Raw genomic sequence first — 16,030 nt, 5'->3', positions numbered from 1 at the left:
TCTGTATTTCATATCTTACGTCATAATGAGGGTGTCCTCTCCAGGCTCCCCGAGCACCCCATCAACATAGAGTGGAGAGGAGGTGAAGCTATATTTTTCCCAGTTTCTGCCCTCATCAAAACTCAGCCTAAGGGAGAGAACAATGGTTAGATCACAGACAGACCAGCCACAAGTAAGTCAGAAGAGCCTCAAGCACAAAAACAGTCTCAGCCCTGCTTTCAAAGATTGAGTATAGTCTCTAAAACATTGTGCTACATCCTAGTAGAGCCTCACCAAATATGTCTAATTGGCAGAGGTGTGTGCCTTATGGCCACCAGGGATCCTCCTTGATTCAGGAAAAACACGCTGTACTCCTCCTGAAAAACCTGCAGACACAACCAGCTTCAATATATCACACCAGAGCAAACATAAAAGCCTATTCAAGCAGGATGTATCTGTGACAACATAAGGAACATGCATTCGTACGCCTACACACTTAACAAGCGGAAACCTTAACCGTTCTTTACACAGGAGTCTCTGTTGTGTGAATAAACAATTGCATCAAGCAAGTGTTGCTTACTTTGTTGGTTTGTGGGTTTTTTAAGCCAATAGCACAACTTTGCGTACTCTTTTACTAGTTTATCTGTTTACAGATCAGAGATGCACATTTTTCACATGAGCCCATGTGTAAACCTCAGTTCCTTTATTTATTATTTCTCTGCGTGTGAAACAAGAGCTAAAGAAGCAAAGGCTGCAAGTTGGCATTGAAAGTTGGATTCTTTGACGTTGTTTTTCTTTGTACCGATTCCTTTTCTGATCATTTCTGACTGATTTAGCTACTATTTTTTTTTTTATTGTTTTCTGTATAACCAAGGAGGTTCAGTTCAAGGCTGAGGAAACAGTGGACAGGTCAAAAGATTTCTCTGAATGAAAAGAAAATGGTGATAATAATGTGTGAATCCAAAGAATTACTGGTGATAATAATGTGTGAATCCAAAGAATTACTGTTTACTGTATGAACACAGGTAGTGTGAAAATAAGTAAGAATAACTGGATACATTCATTTTTATTCTCTACCTCTTTCCATGTGTTTCCAGCATCAGATGTAATGAATATACTGACGTTAGTATTGGTCAGCTCAGGTCCAACCACACCTGCACACATAAGAAGGCAAATGAGTGCAGTGTCTGTTGCTCTTTCCTCTCACATAGCATGGAACAGACAAGCAGGAAACATTGATCGGATTTTGTTTTCTGATTGCCGTGGGCTGAAAAAAGACAGAGCTGGGAACACAACTTAAGAACTGGGAGCGATTCGATTGAAAGTAAACAACAGTGTGGACATGAAAATTGAAGGTGCAAATCAAATAATCTCCTCACCTGATGCGATTATAACTCCTGGAGCTGTGTCTTTGCTGACAATGTTTCCAGAGGTGTAAGGATTCTCTGAGACATGCAGGTGCAGATGTAAAGAACAGTAAGGCTGAAAAAATACAAAGCAGAATACCTTTACTGAAGTCAAGAATAGATGATGAAAGTTTTGATACGAATTAAGATTTCATCAGAACTGCCCTAATTGAAAATATTACAAACATATTATTGCACAACAATACGACTCCTTAAGATAAATGTGATCAGAGAAATGTTTTTCTGCATGTTGTTTTGAAGTGTTTAAAGGTAGCAGCTTATATCGGAGCATGGTGTGTGGAATGTGTGGAATTGAGTTTTAGAGAACCCGCTCATTTAGATTTCAATCATGGGTGAAGAAGTACTCTATATAGTATCGATTTCACTTTAATTTTATTTCATGGTTGACATGGTCCCCCGAAGTTTTGAATAAAAGTCCTGTGCTGAAAGTAAATGCTTTGATTACTGATCATTTGTCTTCATTTTATAAAAAAAACAAACAACGTATTAAAGGGGTCGTCCGTGGCCGAGTAGTTAGCGCTCACACCCCATGCACAGAGGCTGTAGTCCTCGAGGCATGCAACCACGGTTCAAATCCGACCTGTGGATCCTTTCCTGCATGTCAGTCCCCACTTTCTCTCTGTCCCCTAATGTCGGCGTTTATCTCTGTAGTAAAGGAATAAAAAGCCCAAAACAAACTTTTTTTCAATAAAAATTAAAGTGGGATTCAAATGTGTGACATGTGTGTCTTTTGTAATTATACCAGTAGTCATGATCAAAAAGACATTTCAAATTCAATACCTGTAAATGTTTCCTCTTGTGTGGGGGCATGAACGAAAACGTTTGAGAACCTCTGATTTATTATTACTTATTTATTGTTTTTAAAAAAAGGTGACGTCCTACGTATGGATTTAACAATAATAAGTGAAGTAATATTTTAAAACTGTGTGTGCATCCAGTGAAGTGTTTGTTCAGCAGATAACAGAAATCCAAATAAGCAAATCTATCTGCTGTCAGTGGCCCACTTACTTGTTCACAATAGACTTTGTTTCCCTGGAGATCGGTTGTAGGAGCCTGAAGAAGGCGCCAGTCTCTCCCCTTGTTGTATGTGATATAAGTTTTCACTTGGTTCTCAACAACTTTATTTGACAGGAACACCCCTTTAATCCCGGCAACCTGCAAACATAAGAGAGAAAGGGAGCAAGCGGTAGAGGGGGAAAAATAACACAAAAGGGAGCAAAAAAAAAAAAAAACAACCGTGAATTATTCAGACTTAAGGAAAGCTGAAGGCCTAGTTCGGAGGATAAGATGTCTGAAAGTGATAGTTTTTCTGACAGGGAGCACTATTTTAGACCATCTGTAGGACTCTGCAGAATCAAAACAACATATGGCGCAGCCCTGAGATATTTCTTCCACTTTGCTTTTATGCACAGAGACCGTGCAGCATTACTTGGGTTACATTTCAACTCCACTATAAGAGCATACATCTTTTGTCAATGGAGAAGGACTGTTTCCAAATCCGCTACTGGACAGAACATTGCAGTTAAATATTTCAGGGAATTTAATTTGAGTGTGGGTCAGCGAGCAGCCACAGTAACCAGCTCTGATGTCTTTCCTAGTTTGTGTTAGCAACAATGTGATGCTTTTACTGCTGGCTGCAGATGAGGATAATTCAGAGTGATGCATACATGTGCATTCACTGCAACCTCGCAGTGCCTCTGTCCACAACTATATAATGTACTGGACACTAGTTAAAGCTTCTATTTCGCCTGCAATGTGACTACAAGCGTTAAGGCTTTTGAATGTTGTGTATAGATGGTACGATAGCTTAAGACTGAACCTGCAAAATGTGATTTTGCGTGACAGTTTCACATGAAAAAGATAATACAAGCAAGCAGGAAGGGGATAGGGGAGAGAATAAAATGCAATGTAGCAACATCTGTTCCATTATGAGAGGACTTCCAAGAAATCCAAGCACGGGGTCCAATTAAGGAAACACGACAGAGAAAAACCGGAGTAACTTGGAGAAAGGTTTAAGCTGTCTGTTGTACTCTACTTGTCAGAGTGAGTATTATTGTAAATGAAAATTTGTTTGGTGATTTCACTTCTTCTGGAACTTTATTGTATACTTTCCCCGTGTTTGCACCAGTTTATTTTTACGGTAAAGGGTATAAGAGTTGGGTAGATGAGAGTCTAGATAGCTTGGTGTGCTTTGATTGATGAATGTTGCAAAAAAGATGCTTTATTTAAGTGTAGAGGGAGAATTGATTTCATCATTAAACATTAATTAAAGCTCTCATTATTTTTCTTAGCCATCAACAGCGTATTAGACTAGAAAACCGCCACCCCCCAAAAAAATGCCAATTAATTCCAAAATACGACGTAAGTTCAAAACAGTTCAATCAGCAGCTACCATGTTGTTCAGTTAATCATGATTTTATTTATCAAGCACCCAAGTAAGGCTAACGGCTACTTAATGAGGGATGGTTTTGCTCGTCTTTGTCTTAACAACGTCGTAAAGGGGACTAAGCCTCTCCAACATCACTCTGAGTTCTGGGAAATAAAACCGTGCAATTTCCATGTAATATTGACCGGACAATGACTTTCTTTTTGGAAATATGATCTGATGCACCCGCTCTCTTTGTCAGCAGTTATAACTCTATGATCAAGAATTTGCAATGACATAAAACAGCAAATGTTCAAATTTGACCACTACTTTCAGCACTCAGTAAAGTAAAATAAGTTTAAATAAGTGCATGCAGAATTAAAACATACAGAATATGAAAACATTTATAAAAAACTGCACACCGCTAACATGAAAATAGAAATGCTTGAATAAGTGTAATAATTCATGCATAAACTAGTTTAGCAAATATTCATGAACATGAAAAATCCCATCAAGTCCCATAAACTGCACCAGTTACACAACCAGACCAGTGATGTCAGTGTGTTCAGCGTGCTTGAATAAAAAAGGGGTAACAGGCTGACAGCACCAACCCAACAGCACTGTCACTGCCCACCTCATAGAGGTCGATCATGATGTTGCCTTCGGGTCCTCCGCTGCTCACAACGTCCTCCAGCATCAGCGTGAAGAACAGCCCTCTCGACTCAGACATGTACAGGTTGTACGAGTCGTTCTGGTGCCAGTCCTGAATCGCTGCCACCACCTGGTTATCATCTGTGCTGATTATCTGCAAGTCCTGAACACGTGAATTTTTTATCAGTAGATGTCTCTGTGTGGGGAAGACAGCTTCGCAGCCAAAACAGACTGACTTAAAGGAGTTCTCTTGATAAAACATGGTGGAATTGTGCCCATAGAGGCCACAGAGCTTGTGCAGGGAGCAAGCGATTTGTCGCTCCTTGACAAGATTCAGTTAGGATCAGCAGGGATTAGACCTCAGGCGTTTCATGCCATGCACTCAAAATGAAGACCGGCTCCATTTAATTTTACAGAACACTTTATCCAGTGTGTGAGGAGGTAGTGTGTGTCCTTCTCAAGAAAGCTTTGATGGATTGATGGATAGATGGAAATAAACAACAACAACAACTGTGGGCACTAAATCTCTTCTGTTGACATGACACAGCCACTCAAACCACTAGGCATCCCTGCTGCGCTTTAAATATATGCAAATTAGTGCGAAACAATGAACAAGAAGCACTTTTCTGCTCCTCAAGAGTTTCTGAGGACACAAACTGTGCAACACCAGATTTATTTTTTTTCAATTAAGTATCTGTTGATACAGAAGGGAGGGCAATTGATTAAAGACTAAGCATGCCTCTTGAATAAACACAAGATCTAAAGATATAATTACGCATAAGCAAATCAGTTTTCAGGAGGGTAATAATGCCGAGCAAACTGTTAAATGGATTTGTCAGCAAACATCATGACAAACAAGAACAAGCCCATTTTAAATCGTTTGAAAAGTGTGAGTGTGTTACAATGAAATGAAAACTACGCTTGTTCTGCAGATTGCTTCTCTGCATGTGCTCGGCTCGCTCCGCAGCAGTCTTACCTTTGGCAGCGTGTACTTGGGAAGCTTCATGGGGTAGAAAGCGTTTCTTTTATAGGACACATAATGGACAGACTGGCCACCTATTGGCACCTGGAAACGCATAACAATGCAATTTGAAGCTCATTAAAATTCTGGTAAATATTAAACAATTAAAACCACCATTAAAACTCAGAGTTTGCCACTAATTAGAAAGATTTATATCATGAGAGAGTTTTAATTTAAAACACAACACTGTGATTTCATTTCCTTGCCATCTTTTCCCAGGATAATGGCCTCTTTTAGTTAACTAAAAACCTGACTGTACATTAAGATGCAGCAGTTTTACAGCTTTTAATTGTCTTTTAATGAAGCCAGACCTTGCAATAAAAACCCACCTGGATGAAAACGTATTCATCCTGAACCACCAGAGAGTCAGGGATGATAAATCCAGGGAAAGGCTTGCCCTTGTTTCCATCAGAGCAATTCTGAAGTTTACAAGTTATGTACTGTGACCCTGTGGGTAAACAAGACATGGGTGCTAAAAATACAGCATTGGGAAAAACAAGCAACCTTCTGTAGCTCAAAAATCAAGGTTTTAGCATCACTTATGCTGATGGTATTAGGTGAGCCATTGAGGCAACATTTTAGAGGCCAGTTCCTATTCTCACTAATAGATAAAGTAGATCGTGCTGTCCCAGTGTGTTAGCATCAGCCAAATGAGGCGGCCTCTCCGGGGACAGGGCATTAACACACGAGGCCTTATGGAAGAACCCTCCTCTCGGCACTGTGGCCAAGAACAGAGCCGAGTCACAGTCTGGCCCTTAAAAAATGAATTAGCTTAATCACATGAAGAGTCTCTATGAAGCCAGTTCAAATGGGGAAGTGAATTTTAGTAGGGACAGCAAAAAGATTCAACTCTCACCAGTTTTTTTTTGTTTTGTTTTTTAAATATAAGGTTACATTTTTTTTCTACTCACGTCCATCAGAGATGCTGATCTCCAGGTGGATCATTCCCTGTTCTTTATCCAAACCCAGTCTTGACCTGTAACATCAGGATAAGAGAGTTACGTTTTCTGCTGGAGCGTAAATGTAAATTAATAATAACGTCTTGTTTTTAATTAATTAAAAAAAAACCTATTCCAACATTTTAGGTTAATGGAACATCCTTTCTGGCTCATGGCTCCCAGGGACATCGAGTTTGTTAGTCCTTATCAGAGCCTCACTACATCACTAGTTGTACTTGTGTGTTGCACACATCATGATTCAGATGATAGTTTCTAACTAGTGAGTTATTGATTGAAAGGCTGAATGTAAACCAAGACATTGATTTGTGGAAAGTCTGTGTGACTAAGTCCTGAATGATTAGAATGTATTATGCAAAGAGAAAAAAAGAGACAAATGCTTGAGTGAAAAGTGGTTTGTTATTCTATGACTAACACAGTTGTACTCTTTTAAAACCCAGGTTAAGCCACTTATTTGGCAGTGTGTGGTACCTGAACAAAAGCTTAGACATTTAGTGGGGGAAATAATTGTCCCATTTTTTCCTCTCCTATAATTTTTGAACATGATGTTGTACCATGAGTAATTTGTTTCAGCTTGAACATATTTGATCAAGTGATGTTGTGTAAATAATTAAACATTTTGAAAAAAGGAAATTGAGGAAACAGTTGAGAGAATTATTGTTTTCAGCCCACGGTCATAATTTTCTATTATCAGAACTGTATTATTAGTAATATGTACATTTGGTTCTGAATGTCGTTTTGACTTTGGGCAGGGATATGGGAAATAAAAGACACTGATTGTTCTCTGAGGAGCAATTAAAGAGCAAGCTTATCTAGAAACATTAGACTGACCTGCACTGCACTTTATGGCTAAGGTGTACTTAGCCATTTCATTCACTTTCAGCAGAGATTCTTAAAGAAAGTGTTTAAGCGCAGGGCGACAGGAGTGACCACTTGTTGTATTAATAGCAGCTGTTGTGACTGAAGATGGGTTTCTTCTCATTTTCCATACTGTGTCTGAACTATAATATAGAAAGCCCCCGTACTGCTTCCCTCAGCACTCTGTAATTGCCCCACAGCTTCATCTCTTTTAATGGACTTTCTGTCAAATACTTCATCCAATTCTATCAGTGAACAGCGGCACTGGCCCTTATATAAACGGCTGCACTGTAACACCGTGTTCTTCACATAACTTACGCTATTCCTGACGAGCTCGGGCGCATGTTTACATGCATTTGTAAATCATGTTTGTCAGATTTCCTCAGATAAGATGAGCAGCGAAGGGTGCGCTGAAAGTGTTTCTTTCAAAGCAGATCTCTGATAATGTTGGGAGTTTTTTATTCGGGCATGTTTGACATGTAGTTGACTTATTTCCTCAGACAGAGAGGAAGAGCGTATTTGAATATCAAAAATGTGGGTTTTGATTGATCATCGTTTAACACCCAGCATGGTGCCAAAACAGCAGAATGTCTTTATTTAGCAGCCTGATAGTGAATAATGACTACAAAGATACGGAATGCAATCTTGAACAGATACTATAAAAATTCTAATTATGCATTCACTTTACTTTTAAACATGACTGGAATGCAACACACAACAAAGATCTCTAACTTGGCAAATTTGGCTTGAACATTGGATTAGTTTGAGGAAAAATGTATTAAATATGATCACTTCATATTTCATTTTTCAGAACAGGTTGTAGTGAAAAATTGATGTTGTGCTGTGCAAATTGTCCCTGATGTATAAGTAAAGATGGCTAGTTGAAGTCTGGTACAAACCTAAATTAAAGACAAACCCTCTCATGAAAAAGACTCATAGTGTGAGGCTGTAAATGAAGCAGAAAACAAATAATATGTGAAAAAAGTAAAGGTCTGTATGTGCAAAGTGAAGCTCAGGTACATGTAAGTTATCCACAGAAAAAGATGTAATTGTTTTCATTTCAAGGACAATGCAAATAGACTTTTTTGTTGTTGTTGCTATTATTGTTTAGACAATTACATTTGTCTTATGAGTCCACATAGGCTGGCAATAAGCGTGTGCATGACACTATAGACAATGTAATGAATTGGGTTTGCAGATGTTCCTAGTTTGCAATCTGTGGCGCTGATAGTCCAAAGTTTATTAGAGTTACATGAAAGGGGCCAGCCTCATTAAATAAGAGACGGCCTTTGTGCTTTGCTTTCACCATGCAAAGTGACCTTGGTTGGTTTGAAAGGCATCATCAAATAAAATATATATCATTATTATTATTATTTGTTTTGTCAAAGATCGAATGACTCATCAACTATTTTCGAGAATGATTTTGCTTAATGTGAAAAGGTGTTTATATGTTGGAGTCATTTTATTTCCAAGTCTGATGCAGAAGCTACAAAAGTACTCACACTTCATTTATGTGCTTCTGCAATTTCTTCTTATAACGTGTTGAGAGATAATCTGTAGCCAACACAACCATAAAACTACTATAAATCAATTTATACCAGGCCATAAACCCTGAGCTACCATCCAACAGCTAATATCAGTGAAACAAAGACAGACACAGAAAAGCCTTCATCCCGTGCAAAACACATCAGGTATCATACATAATTAATAGAAACCGATAAATACTATTTGGATAAGATTTGTAATACACAGAGCTATCCTCAGGCAGTCTCACTACAGCCCAGGAATAAGTTCAAATGTTGTTGTTTTTTTTGTTGTTTTTTATCAGAGGATCTATCGTAAAAAAAACCATTTACAACCAGGAAAAAAAAAACACCAACCGCTTCGACCACTGAGTATAAAAATGCCGAAGCAATTCAGCTTCCAGGCCACAGAATGATATAAGTGGACCCAACCTTCTTTACATTTCTACGACCTGAAGAAGTCTCTGTGCTTTTACAATAAATATCCTGATCAAATAAATGCATTTTAACAATAAACCAGCTAAGTCCTCTTAGATCATTAAATAAAATACTCATCGTTCCTTCAGAGCTGCTGAGCACAGACCTTCTGTTACAAACATGTCTGCTTTCAAAAAGCAGACTCAAATCAGATTTTTCCTCATAAGCTGGTTAGCTTTTCATTAAGTATTATGCGTAAATCATTTTTTAGCCTATTTTTATTCTGCCTTCTTTGTTGTTGTAATATGTTAGAATCTTAAAGTGTATCTCGCGTAATGTAATTGGTATGCATGTCTCTTATTTTGCTGCCCTTTGTGATGTCACAAAGGGAAAATCCCTAAATGGACTGTCTGACCACACAGTATATGAAAAGTGGAGCAGATGAAAAATGAACAGGATGAACTTTTGTAGACAGACTAGGGACACATCTTGGTGTTTGATAAACATGGTAAAGTCTATTTGCATAGTATGCAACCTTTAGGTCATTCTTCCACAGGCTGCAAAAACAAACGTGATGCCAGAGACTCAATGCTTTTCTATCACTGTAAATAATCAAGTGAGATATGATGAACAGAAAATATGAACGCTGTTTGAGTCTTATTCATGTTACTATCTAAGGCTTTTTATAAGACTTGTAAATATTTGCAGAGATTTCCCTTCTGTACTACTGCTGTAAACAGAAAGCTAAAAATGCATACATATTAATTTATTAATGTAGAATTGTTCAGTGCCTCTTTATTATTTATACTGTTTTTTGAGCATGTCAAAATATGCTGCAACATTGCAGCATTTTCTCTCCTAGAAAGACTTACGCTCTGCAGAAGACTGATAGTTGAACTCACCAGTAGAATCTGTTGGGGACAACGCTGTCATGCACAAGTTGCCATCTTCTCCCAAATTCTACAGAGACATAGAGCTGGAAAATAAGAGGAATGCATTAAGCAAATGAGTTACAGTACAAGAAATATGTTTCCGAGTCAGAATATTGGAGAGAGTTATTCTCTGATTTATGTCCAACTGTATTATCAAGCAGCTGTCACATTTGTAGACTTTCTGGCGTCAATATGGTGATGTTGTTTTGAATACTGCACCGCTGAGCTCATACTTCATATGAAAATGCCTCGGTGATGAGAAAATCTGTCAGCTCCTGTAAAATCTCAGCCATTCTCTCAAGGCAGGTTTTTAATATAGAAAGAGGAAATAAAGAAAGAAGTGAGTTAAAGCTGATGCCAAAGAAAAGAAGGAATGAGAGATGGCAAACCTGTCTTTATCTTTAAATCAAAGAGTCTCCTTCAACGTCTCCATAAGATCTCTGATTCTTAATTTTCAAATCACTTGTTTTATTGTCATGGTAATCTTCTTTCCTTTCCATAAATCCATTAGCCTCCTTTTTTACTGCAATGTCAGACTTTAGTCCGACCTCTCACAAAGCCTGTCATCTTGCCATCATTGAGCAGTGAGCATCTAAAGCTTGGAGCTTTACAGGGATGAGCAGCATCATTTTTACTTATCAGAGAGCTTTAAGCTTTTAAAAGACATGGCAGTCAATCGATAAATGCATAATGACACCAAGATTAATTTCAGCTTTTACGAAATCACGGACAAACTGATGAAATTTAGCTTTACAAAAAAACTTACGGTGTGACCTGAAGCCAAATTTCTCCAAAGCATCTTCATTTTGACCCTTCGATGGCCCTAAACTAAGCTTTCATCTTCCTCCCTGCACCATTTATCTCACTTCTCAGACCTTGACTGTGTTTCTCTCAGAAAATCAAGTCCTCCAATAGCATGGGGCTGTGGAGGCCGAGTTTGATGTCTGCGGTGCTGAGTAAAGCAGACAGCAGGGTTCTCACACAGAGTAATGGTATGTGTGTGTGTTTATGCTTGCAGTTGTGTGTGTGTGTAGGTGTGTGTGTGTGTGTGTGTGTGTGTGTGTGTGAGTGAGCTGGTGAATTGCTTGGGCGTGTCTTCCTTGTTAACTTTCCCCCTGTGCTGTCTAGGACAAATCCTTGCAAAGTAAAAGCCTACAAGCCGACCTCATGACTTTTTAAGAGGAGCAGGTGGGCAGCTGTGTGTGTTTGAGCCTTGGTTAGCCAGCTGGATGTTTAAAAAGGAATATTTTCTGAGACGAAAAAAACAATCTATTCTTTTTATTGTTTTACACAGTAATGCATTTTCTGATGATCCAACAGGCTTGTGAAATCAAATTGAGAGAGCCACAATGTGTCAAGCAGCATGACAGCCATTTGCATAGGTCCTTACCCCCCATGCAATTTTCTTGTATTTGTGGTTTTGCCATGACATTTTTTAGATGTTGTTCCATCTAGTTCATGCCAGCAGACAGATACAAGTTACCTTTTGGTCGTGGCTGTAAGCCAGAATCCAGTCCTCCTGCTCAGGGTGAAAAAGCAGGCTGAGGATATCAAAGGCTAAGCTGTGTTTCTGATAGGACGCCCCCTCGTCAAGGCTAATGAGCAGGCTGCTCTCCACCTCCGGGTCCGTAAGTAACATGATCTGAGACGAGACAAGAAAGGAGACGGGGGAATCAGCAGCCTACCTTGACAGCATCCATTCCACAGGGCTTAAGAGCAATCGTGCTGCTCGGCATAGATGCACGGTGCGAGTTTCAGCAGAGCTCGCGATGTCATGAAAATGATAATAAGTCTGCTGCACATTGATCATAATGTATACAACACAGGCTGGATTCCTTATGTTTTAAGAAGCTTACCTTCCTCTTGTTGTTGGGACTCACGTACAAGTAGCTCAGGATGGTTTTTAACCCGACTCTCTCATTAAGCTTCTCGTATGTGGTCCCATAATCAGTTGACCTAAAATTCAATTAAAAGCATATACTTAAAAGGTTGTGGGAGAGAGCAAAGGAGAATAGAGCAACACCTACTAGTTAGGATGCTGATGGTATCATTAAGAATATCAGGCAAGCAGAAAATTGCAACAGCAGAAGTCAAGAAGCAATTTGCTAGATGAATGGATATTTTTTTAATTATAAAAATACACAATGATATCCTGTGTGGCATGCTACACAAAGAACAGACATATTATAATTAGAATTAGAATAATTATTATTATTATTAATGCTTTTGGGTAAAACAAACAATTTTGATTGTTTTGATTTTCATGGGTTGTTTTTTTTTTTTTTTTTTTTTCACAACAGAGGATTTTCCGGTCACATTTGCCCATTGGCTGAAAATAAACATTTGCTAATGGTTGTCTTCATAATGTGGCACTGCTTTGTTGAGCTGATTTTGGATGTAATTTCTCGTCACCCAAATTCATACTGGTCCCAGTTGCCAGGCGACACTTCACCCCACTTCACTCTGGGGATAGTAGTAGCTGAGTCTGTAGGGACCTGGGTTGGGAACTGGACGCTCGGTGATTTAAGTCCTGGTACGGACCAAAATATGAAAGTCGGTGTGGTCTCTGGAGAGGTGCCGCGGCACTTCCCGAGTACAGCCGAGGTGCCCTTGAGCAAGGCACCAAACCTCCAACTGCTTTGGTATGCCCGATGCGTAGCTGTGTATAGCAGCCCCACGCTGACATTTCTCCACTAATGTCCACCGGTCCTGTTCGTGCATGTGTGTGATTTGGGCCTATGTGTGTGAGAAGCATGTCTCTCAATAACAGAGTTTAAAACTACACCCTCCCTAACGGATTAATAAGTTATGTAAAATGACATTTAAAATATCAGACATTACCGCCTGGTGATTCACGCACTTTGACAGGTTATTTCCTTATTTCACATGTTAAAATTTAGAAGCTATATAGTCGTTACTTATTCTGTAACACTTGTGTACTGAAGGAAGAATCATTGTAGAGCTGCATAAGTTATAATAATATAAAAAGTACTTGCTTTATCAAGAATTCAAATCTGTTTTAATTTTTTTTTGTCGCCACTTTGAGGCAGTGGTAGAAAGTTTCACACTTTCATTTCTATCACAAACTTGCTAGCTCACAGTTGCTCATTTACACAACCAGCAGACATAGAAGCACATTATCATTCATTTCAAGACTCTAGTAAATGTCCGCCCAACTTTCACTCTCCTTTGCTGTTTGTAATCTCCACCAAAATCCTGAGGGAAATATTTGAGTTTAAAACTTCTAAACGCTCCACTATGTTCCCCACTTTGTTGTTAACTCTGTCTGTCTTTTGTTCTTTGCTGAACGAGTAAGATATATTGTGTTTGTTTGGACAGAAAATGAACAATGAGAATGGTAAAAATACATTAAATCACAGAGTTGCAGATATGAAAAGCAAACATTGAGCTCAGTTTAAGATCTGGAAAGCCGAAGGGAACTTTTAATTCAGGTGTTTTTTTCAGTCTTATCATTTCATTAAATATTTATAAAAACAAAATATGAGAATGATCAAAAGGAATATAACATGTTTTTATTTGTCTTCACAAAAGCCAGTCAAAAGATGCATTTTAATCTTCTGTTATCGTTCCCGCAGTTTTTATGTTACCAAAGTTTGTAACAAATAACAGAGGTTCATCCTACTGTTAGAAGTCAGACCTATTTTGAGTTTGAGTGAGGTAGTGCTGAGCACAGTTGTCTTTTGATGATTTTACTACTTGGATACTTTTCTACACGTTTTAAAAAGATACACCACCAACACACTAATTCTAATTGATGGATAATTCAGATCAGAAGTTACATTCTCAAGGCTCGTCTTCATCATCCCTGACAAGGGGCAATTTGTTTTGCAGTCAGTAGTAAAAATGTACATAAATAAAAACATCCAGCCATACAACATGAGCAAACTAAGGGCACACTCAATCAGCACCACAAGCTTTGACCCTAACATTCCAGTTCATTTGACTAGTGAAAGTGCTCCGATCCCTGCACAAGCATGGTACACTTCCCTCACCCTGGCACGCTTGGAAGAGGTGTGCCTTGGCATGGTACAATTCATCCATGAGCACACGGGCACATGACGTTGACAGCCTTTATTAGACTAAAATGATTCAAAACGAGAGCTTAAGTCAGTAAATGCTGTCATTTTCTCTGTGTTGTTCTCTGATGTGCGTCCCTTTTTCCCCCCCCTCTTTTTTTTTATTCTTTGTCTGAAAAACTAAGACATCATTACATAAAGCTATGTATGTGTCGTTGTATGAGCCTGACCCGAGTGCAGTCCAGCAGCAGGAACAGGGAGGGGGTACAATCGCTACGCACGGTACCGAACAACTTTGCCATGTGTCAATGCTGCGTCGAGTGAAAGAGAGGGAGTGTCGCTAAAACCGCCCAAATCCTATTTGCTCAGTTGAGGCACTGTGAATTTCTTTTGGTAAATAAATCTAATAAATTACCCAAAGGTGTATTTCTATTCTCGTATTTTGCTACTGTGCTAACAAATGAAAAGAAAGAGTTGTGATATCATCATCTCAGCAGAATCTTTTTTTTTAGGTTAAATCTGTCAAATGAATGCTCAACCAGGTGAGAATGTGGACATTTGGAACATTTGAAAACATCAGAAAAGAAAATATTCCATATCATGAACCTAAACACAGCAGTTTTAAAGCAACACAACACAAATGTCACTTTCTATATACTGCATGTTTGTTTTGCTACATGCAAAAAAGCAATAACAGAAAGAGGATCTTACCTCCATAAAGAACTCTCTGTCACTCTGCCGGTGTTGAAGTCGTAGTATTTTGTCAACATGAGGATCACCTAAAAACAGATCAAACAGATAACCAGCCTTAAAGGAGTGCATCATCAGTTTTGAGAAAGTGTCACATACTGAAACAAACAAACAAACAAAAAAAAAAACGAGTCATCCATGCACGTCTTTTAAACTCACTGACAGCTCCACCTTTAACCAAACAAACTGTTTGTATTTCAAAAAAAGCTGAAAACCTTGTACCTACTCTCTGAGGATAAACTGATCACATGTGCATGCCAGAACACTTTTTAACACCACGTGGACAACTGGCAAACTCTTCCACTGGTAAGCTATGACTATATGAATAAATAAGTTGACACTAAAATCATTTTCAGGCGCAGAGAGACGGACGTCGTAAATATCAGGGACATCGTTTTTTGAAGAGGATCGTAAATAAGTGCTGTCGTTGTGTGTGGTTTACAATATACAGGGCTTTACTTAAGCCACATAAAAAAGCAGTAGATTTCAAGATGTCTTGTAAATTACAGGCAATATCAATAAATGACTCACTGTGGATATTGTTATATATAGGGAAAGTGTTTTTCTCAGGGCCTGCATGTTTGTGAAGCATGTTAGTGATGCATGTGGTCATGGGTGTGTACATACGTTTAACTTGTCTCCATAGCAACATTTTCAGCATAAATTGTCCTCTTAATGAATGCATTTTTCTAAATAGATGCCATATTGTTCACCTTATTTTTCCTTTACACAAAACACTGTTGTTTATTTGTGTCCTTCACCCTTTACACCAAATGCCTGCATGCGGTGCAATCATAAAATCTACAGATCTTAATGCTCTCTTGGGGAACCTTTCTTGGCATCATGTTCGGCTATCTTCTAATTATCAAGTGTTATGAGTGTTTGGGGAAACATTTCCTCTAACAAGTAGAAACTCCATCAAGTAAACAAGAAATCTGAACTTTAAAAAACCTTGGTTCCACAGTTCATAGAAAATCCTGAATTGCTATCATGAAAAATCTAAGCGAGTCTTCGTCATGTCAGCTGGATAAAAGGCGACCCTACTCCTTTTAAGTGTAATTGCTATTGGAAAAAAAAAACTTCAGCAGACACAAGCTGTGCACACACCAAGGCC

The 16,030-nt window shown here is 38.6% G+C and overlaps 1 protein-coding gene across 2 annotated transcripts in view; it reads right to left on the bottom strand.

The window, feature by feature from the left end:
* Window positions 1-16,030, bottom strand: part of LOC306835472 (VPS10 domain-containing receptor SorCS1-like) — a 55,472-nt gene that overhangs the window by 19,266 nt on the left and 20,176 nt on the right. For both annotated transcript variants that reach the window (XM_079362026.1, XM_079362025.1), the window contains exons 2-14: window positions 14,878-14,945; window positions 11,986-12,085; window positions 11,613-11,771; window positions 10,100-10,173; window positions 6,355-6,419; window positions 5,773-5,891; window positions 5,399-5,488; window positions 4,406-4,585; window positions 2,415-2,561; window positions 1,359-1,461; window positions 1,057-1,133; window positions 274-365; window positions 20-127 (exon numbers count right to left, since the gene is read on the bottom strand). In XM_079362026.1, the coding sequence (XP_079218152.1) occupies window positions 20-127; window positions 274-365; window positions 1,057-1,133; window positions 1,359-1,461; window positions 2,415-2,561; window positions 4,406-4,585; window positions 5,399-5,488; window positions 5,773-5,891; window positions 6,355-6,419; window positions 10,100-10,173; window positions 11,613-11,771; window positions 11,986-12,085; window positions 14,878-14,945 (1,382 nt within the window). The remainder of the gene's footprint in view (window positions 1-19; window positions 128-273; window positions 366-1,056; window positions 1,134-1,358; window positions 1,462-2,414; window positions 2,562-4,405; window positions 4,586-5,398; window positions 5,489-5,772; window positions 5,892-6,354; window positions 6,420-10,099; window positions 10,174-11,612; window positions 11,772-11,985; window positions 12,086-14,877; window positions 14,946-16,030) is intronic.

This window comes from Symphodus melops (genome assembly GCF_947650265.1).
Source record: "Symphodus melops genome assembly, chromosome: 15".
Classification (NCBI taxonomy): domain Eukaryota; kingdom Metazoa; phylum Chordata; class Actinopteri; order Labriformes; family Labridae; genus Symphodus; species Symphodus melops.
Note: the sequence above shows the minus strand (reverse complement) of the source record. Positions and strands in the feature narration are given on the sequence as shown.